The sequence below is a fragment of the Panthera uncia genome (genome assembly GCF_023721935.1).
Source record: "Panthera uncia isolate 11264 chromosome E2 unlocalized genomic scaffold, Puncia_PCG_1.0 HiC_scaffold_20, whole genome shotgun sequence".
NCBI lineage: Eukaryota > Metazoa > Chordata > Mammalia > Carnivora > Felidae > Panthera > Panthera uncia.
This window is the reverse complement of record NW_026057589.1, coordinates 25,798,118-25,804,790: the sequence shown is the minus strand read 5'-3', so window position 1 is coordinate 25,804,790 and position 6,673 is coordinate 25,798,118. Positions and strand designations below refer to the sequence as shown.

Sequence of the window (6,673 nt, the reverse complement as noted above, 5' to 3'; positions counted from 1 at the left end):
TGCTCCACGTTGTGGCTGAGCTTGCGTACATCATCTCAACACATCTCTCCCAGAAGCTGACGAGGAGGGACTGTGTTCTCCTACCTGTTTTACTGAAAACACAGGATTGAGATGGTGATGAAAACACAGGATTGAGGAGTGAAAATGATCCTCCCAGCATCCCAGGGGGCAAGGACGGGCTTGAGCCAGGCTGTCCAGGCTTCCGAGCAAAATCACTCAGGGGGTCCAGCCTGGCTGCCGTGTTACAGCAAAGGTGACCGTGGGCACAGCACCACCCGCGCTGGGAAGAGAGTGGCAGGACAAAGTGCACACATCCAGGCCCATGTCACACACACCTTCAACAAATACCCATTTGCACACTCACATGTGCATACTCACATTCACATAGATCACATTAAAACAGTCACTCATGCACACTCCCACAGACCAGCATCCATGCAGACTCACAAGCTCATACGTGCACACGCACACATCATACACATTCACACGAATTGTCACACTCACACACACACTCTCATAAGACCCTGCTCAGGTCACATTGCCTGTGGCCACCAGCACCTGGCAAACCGTACCCATAAATGGTGGTGCTAAGGGCCCAGTGAGTACTCAGGGCGCTGTGCAGAAGCTGCGTTTAAATTTTTTTTTTAATGTTTTATTTATTTTTGACAGAGAGAGAGAGACAGAGCATGAGCGGGGGAGCGTCAGAGAGAGAGGGAGACACAGAATCCGAAGCAGGCTCCAGGCTCTGAGCCATCAGCACAGAGCCCAATGCAGGGCTCGAACTCGCAGGCTGCGAGATCATGACCTGAGCCGAAGTCGGACGCTCAACCGACCGAGCCACCCAGGCGCCCCGAAGCTGCGTTTCGAGTTAGATTGGAGAGGAGATAAACGGTAAGATCAAGCAGCCCCTTTTCAGGCTGGCTCAGTCACCCGGTGAGAGATAGGACCATGGGGAGGGGCCCCGGGGGGGACAGCAGACCTCATGGGACGGTGTTTAAGTTGGAGGAAATGTAGAGGCTCACAATTGTAGGGTCTGATCTCCTCTGTCTCATTCCCCCTTAGGGCAACCTCCGGCCACGGGGACCGGGACCCTTCTCCTCACTTTCTCTCACACAGACTGTCCAGTGGCAGACTCACAGTGCCTTTCCATCTGCCGGCGGGGACGAGAGCCTGAGGCTGTAAGTACGGGCCACCAGGGCCTTTCGCCAAACGCTTGCCTTTCTAGGGTCCCCATGGGTTGTAAAGATGAGCTCCCAGGTGAGTATCCAGCCTTGTCACCAGGATCGGCAAGGCACCGTGTACAGCCAATCAGACCGTGCACTGACTTGATACATATATACCTCACACTGCAAGTGTTTTTATCATTTTTAAGTGTTTTCAAATGTTATAACTTTGAATCCAAAGATGAGCCATTTAAACATTTACTATGACCATTTTCTGGTAGATGAGGACCTTGAAGATGAAGCACCTTATTCTAATTTGCCTCGAGGTGCCACAAGGGACCTTGTCACCTTCTCATTAGGGAAGTTCCCAGTATGCAATGTCCCCATGATAATCTTGGTTCTCAGAGAGGGCTGGCTGCCAGGATGCCAGGCAGGGGCTGAGGGTCTCAAGCGACTCGTGAAAGGGGCAGGGGCCCTAGACACTGGAGTTCCCGTCTGGGTGGAGGCAGGATGGGGAACGGGCCCTGGAGGGGCCCTGGAAGGAACTGCGACAACTCCCTTCCCCCCACCTTCTCTCCGGGCCACTAAGTTCTCTCTTGGGGCAAAGAGTGTCAGGTCTCTAGAAAGGGAGTTACAGGGCACACCCCCACAAAGGTTTCATTGTCGTTCTTGTCAGTTTACTTACGGCGGTTGAGACGACTTAACGATTCTAAGAGTACAAAAATAAAAAATCTAAGAGTTCAAAGAAAGGTTAAAGAGCAAAAATAAGTAACCCCATCCACAATTGCTTGTCCCAGAGATGGCCGCCGGTGTAAGTCTGCTGGTAGCATACTAGAAAGTATTCCAGGTCTTGGCCTCTCTGTGCCTCCTCTATAAAATGGGGTTAATAATACTTAGATCATGAGGTGGCCGTGAGGATTAAGTGAGCAAAGCTTTTAACGTAGCTGAAGCTATACACACATTCAGAGCAGGAAGCTATAGCCGCCTCCCCCTGTTTACACCCGGGGTCATGCCTTGCGGCTAGTCCCTACTCCAGGACACTGTTACACGCAAATGGACCTCATTCTCTTTAATGGGCTGCAGAGCACGCCCGTCTGTAACAGAGCTCATTTATTTAATTGTCCCCAGTGGAGACATCTGGTTGTTTCTCATCCATCGTACCCACGGGTGTTGGCAAAAACAGGTGTGAGCCTCTCCTTGGGGTTATCTCCTGTAAACATAATCCCAGCCAAACGTCATGTGTGTTTAAATCTCAAATAGATATTTTTTTTTATTTAAAAAAATTTTAAGTTTATTTCTTTTTGAGAGAGAGACAGAGACAGAGCATGAGCAGGGGAGGAGCAGAAAGAGAGGGAGACAGAACCGGAAGCAGGCTCCAGGCTCCGAGCTGTCAGCATAGAGCCCCATGCGGGGATCCAACCCACGAACAGTGAGATCATGACCCGGAAGGAAGTCGGACACTTAACTGACTGAGCCACCCAGGCGCCCCTCAAATAGATATTCTTTTTTTTTTTTTTTAATCTTTATTTTTGAGAGAGAGACAGAGCGTGAGCAGGGGCGGAGCAGAGAGAGAGGGAGACGCAGAATCCGAAGCCGGCTCCAGGCTCTGAGGCGTCAGCACAGAGCCCGACTCGGGGCTCGAACTCACAAACCGCGAGATCATGACCTGAGCCAAAGTCCGAGGCTCCACCGACTGAGCCACCCAGGAGCCCCGCAAATAGAGATCTCTTAATTAACTCCAAAGTAGGTGTAACCAGCACACTCCCCGCCTTTGCTAGGAGGGTCTCCTTCCCTGCCTTGGAGGGGTGTGATTCTTAACCTACACATAGTCCATGCTCACCATCCAGTAGTTGGAAAATGCCCTTTGACAGCAAGAAAAAGTTCCCTACCTAGAGCAACACAACCAGTCAACCAACATGGTGGTGTAGACCTTTCCAGATGTTAAATATAGAGTGCCCTTACTTATGTTACATGAACTATTTTATGTGCAAGAACTTCAATATGGCGATGGACTGGTACCCGTCCGCTCAGTTCTGTCACTTGCTCCTCTCTCCCAGGCCCTAAGCTGTCAGTGTGCAGAGCCTCCCTAGAGGTGGGGGGGCCACAGGGGCGTAAGGGGAGAGAGGTAGGTAGACAGCTTCGCCTCATCTCAGCCTTGGGAGTTACTGCCTAGGGTTTTACAGAACCGGACAGGAAACTGAGGCACCGTCACGTGGTCTCTCAGGGCAGTCGGGGCAGCCCGCGGCCCACGCTGATCTCCGCTGGACCTACTCGGCCCGCCCCGGCCCGCCCCCCTGCCTGCAGCGCGACAGACCCGGAACGGACGCCCCTCCCCCCCCCCCCCCCGCCCCCCCCCCCCCCCCCCCCGCCCCGTCCCGCCCCAAACCCCACCTCCCGCCGGTGCCCTCAACTTCACTTCCGGCCCTGGGAGGAGCCTCCGCGGCCCCCGCAGGTCTGTGCGCCCCCGTCGCCACGCCAGAGCTCGGCAAGGAAGCCGCCTCGGACACCCCTGGTGGACACCGAGGTGTAGCCGCCCTCCCCGCCACCGCGCCGCGCCCCCCACCTGGGTCTGGCCCGACACGTGGCCCTCGGGTCCTGGGAGGGGCCAGGGTGAGGGCAGGGGCGGACTCGGGCAGGTACCTGCGTCCCAGGACCACCGCTCAGGACCACCGTTCTAGGGGTGGTGGACGTGGGCGGCTCCGGCATGAGTTCGGGGGCCGCTCCGCGACTGCGGGCGCTCCAGCGACACCTGGGCTCCTCGGAGGTAGGGGGCGGGTCCGGACGCTGGGTTCCTGGCTCGTCGCGGCCTGGGGGCTAAGGTCCGAGGTGGCGCATGAGCCAGGGGCTCTGGGACAACGAGGAGATGGGGTCTGGCCAACCCCTGCCCGCACTGACTGGCTGGAGAAGGAAGCCCGTGTGTGGAGATGCCCTTCAGTGGCTGGGCGTAGGGGAGGGGGCCCTAGTGGCGTCTAGTGTGGGGGAATGGGGGTCAGACCAGCATTGTTTATGAAGCGTTTTTCAGTGTGTTAGCCCCACAGCCTCACGTGGCTGACTCGGCGACTCCAGCCCAACCCCGCCCCCTCCAGGGTCCAGGGGCAGTTGGGGACTCTGTCCTCTGGGGCTGTTTACTCCGAGGCTGCTGTCTCTACGCCAGTGTGGACACAGGGCTGGGCCCCACACGCTCATCCCTGTCCCTCTCTCGTTCAGGGCAGAGCCATGGAGCTGGTCAGCAGCCCGCTGACCACGCATGTGCTGGACACGGCCTCAGGGCTCCCGGCCCAGGGCCTCTGCCTCCGTCTGTCCAGGCTTGAGGACCATGGCCAGCAGTGGATGGAGCTGAGAAAAAGGTAGGCTTGAGGGTCACAGAGAGTCCAGATAGCCAGGAAGTGTGGGCTGGATGGCAGTGCTGACCACCGTGCTGTGGTCCCCTCAGCCTTGGAGCCAAAGAACACACTGGTGCAGCCTCACAGCCCCAGTGCCTACTGGGCCGGGAGCCAGGGCTTGCCTCTCCCTGAGGGCAGGGTTGGCTGAGGCCTGAAGTGTCATCTGAACGCCTCACTGTCACCGTGATTAACAGGTAACCTTGTGCCAGGCAGTGCACTGAACACTTTTCTTGTGTTCTTATTCTCACTACAGCCTGTGGCCAGGCTCCATAATTACCCCTTTTATAGTCGCGGAGACTAAGGCAGCAAGAGGCAAGCAAAAGGTGGGCAGCTCGGCAGGCCCTGGCCCCTTGCCCCAGGCTCCGCTGGATTAGGCCCAGCCCAGGCCCTGCCTTGTAGCGCTGGGGCAAGCCCTGTGAGTCTCCTGAGGGAGGCAGGTTCCCTCTGGTGGTGGGAGTGGACGGCTGGGCCCCAAGGGTTCAGGGCCTGAGGACAGAGCTCATCCCCCGCCCCTTCGCAGAGGCTGGGGTTCCAGGTTCTTGAAGGAATATATGGAGTCCCCCGCAGGGTCCTAGAGACGCATTCCCAACTTCTCCCCCATAAACTGTGTGGGTACATGCTGCTCCTTCCAGTCGCAGCACAGAAACTTGAAAGCACAGGTGGCAGGAACGACGGGAGAACTTTCCAGACGTGACTGGGGGCTAATCAGTGAGCAAAGCGCCAGGCCCTCAGAACCCTCCATTCAGACACTCGGTACAGCTGGAAACAGGCCACCATGAGGATGGGGGTTTGGGGACAGTTACTGATCCAGAAAGCCACACACAATATATTAAATGAAAAGGGCAAGCTATCAAACAGTATGAATAGAATAATCCATTTTAGAGTATTTTTCCAAGTTTATGAATAAGCATAGTTATGCATAGAGAAAATCTAGAAAAATGTATGCCAGTATAAAGGGATTGTTGCTCATGGAATAGATTTTTTTTTCCTTTTCTGCTTCTCTGTACTGGAGTTCCCTAAAAAGACACTGCAGTGGTGTCCCCGAGCTGCTCCAGACCCCAGGCCCCAGAACGTGTCCTGCTGCAGGGCATTCCCGGTGACTCAGGTTGTGGAGGCGTCTGAGGCCATGGGCCGACCGACCCTGCAGAGCCAGGCAGGGGTGACTCCTCACTCCCTCCGACTCCACTCTCCCCAGCTACACCGACTCGGATGGCCGCTGCGCGGGGCTCCTGCCGGCAGGCCCGATGAAGGCAGGCACCTACAAGCTGTCCTTTGACACTGAGGGCTACTGGAAGAAGAGGGGGCAGGAGAGCTTCTACCCGTATGTGGAGGTGAGGGCCGGGGGTGGGCCAGAGGGGTGGAGGCCTGTGATTCACCAAGATCCCCGCAGTGGGCAGGCTGGTCCCACCTCTCCCTGGGCGGTGGCAAGCAGTGGGTTCGCCTGCTTTGAGCTCTCAGAAGAAAGGTGTCCAGAGAGTTTAGCACAACACACCCATCCCTGCCCTGTCCCTGGGTAAAGCTGTGGGGCAGGGCCAAAAGTGACTCAGCCCCTGTGGACAAAGGCACTCGCCTGGCCCCGTTCAGGGCGGATCCTTCGAGTTCCCCAAGCCGAGGGCTTTCTCCGGGGGAGGATTCAGCCCCATCCGCGGCCCTCACCATTTTCCAGTTCTCCACTGGCTTCATCTGGCCCTCGGGGCTCCAGCCCCACTTAACTTCTGCCCCTGGTCCACAGTCTGGGCTGCCTGTGTGCTGCACCGGACCCTCACTCTGTCCCGGTGCCCTCTCTGCTTCTCAGGTCGTTTTCACCATCACCAACGAGACCCACAGGTTCCATGTGCCCCTGCTGCTGAGCCCGTGGTCCTACACCACGTATCGAGGAAGCTAGTGGCCGAGCCATCGCCTCCTCTGGACAACTGCTGGCCTGTGAGCATCAGTCCCATCCCCACAGCTCACTGGGACGCCTCAGCAGAGGGCACCAGTTCACTCTCCCTGCGGGAGATTCTGGCCCCCCAATTTCCAGTAGCCGCTGAGTCTCAGGCATCAATAAAGTCAGTGCTGGCATCTGCAAGGCTGCTGCGGTTCCTGGGCTCGGCTGGTGCTGCCCTGGCCCGAGGTGGGAAGGAGGGC

At 57.0% G+C, this 6,673-nt stretch overlaps 1 protein-coding gene across 2 annotated transcripts; it reads left to right on the top strand.

The window, feature by feature from the left end:
* Positions 1 to 3,759: 3,759 nt before the first annotated feature.
* Positions 3,760 to 6,614, top strand: LOC125916630 (5-hydroxyisourate hydrolase-like). Of its 2 annotated transcripts, none has more exons than XM_049622957.1 (4): positions 3,760 to 3,927; positions 4,371 to 4,510; positions 5,742 to 5,867; positions 6,342 to 6,614. In XM_049622957.1, exons 1-4 carry the CDS (start codon positions 3,868 to 3,870, stop codon positions 6,394 to 6,396), a joined length of 381 nt encoding a protein of 126 aa, XP_049478914.1. In that variant the 5' UTR covers positions 3,760 to 3,867; the 3' UTR covers positions 6,397 to 6,614. The 2 variants fall into 2 exon arrangements, with proteins under 2 accessions (XP_049478914.1, XP_049478913.1); XM_049622956.1 differs by having other exon boundaries at positions 3,837 to 3,927; positions 5,742 to 5,877.
* The last annotated feature ends 59 nt before the right edge of the window (positions 6,615 to 6,673 follow it).

What these genes read in the sequence shown, in the direction of transcription:
- LOC125916630 (XM_049622956.1), top strand. Translation starts at nt 3,868, where the DNA reads ATGAGTTCGGGGGCCGCTCCGCGACTGCGGGCGCTCCAGCGACACCTG. An exon ending in GACACCTGGGCTCCTCGGAG is followed by an intron (nt 3,928 to 4,370) that starts GTAGGGGGCGGG and finishes TCTCTCGTTCAG; the next exon opens with GGCAGAGCCATGGAGCTGGT. An exon ending in GCTTCTACCCGTATGTGGAG is followed by an intron (nt 5,878 to 6,341) that starts GTGAGGGCCGGG and finishes TCTGCTTCTCAG; the next exon opens with GTCGTTTTCACCATCACCAA.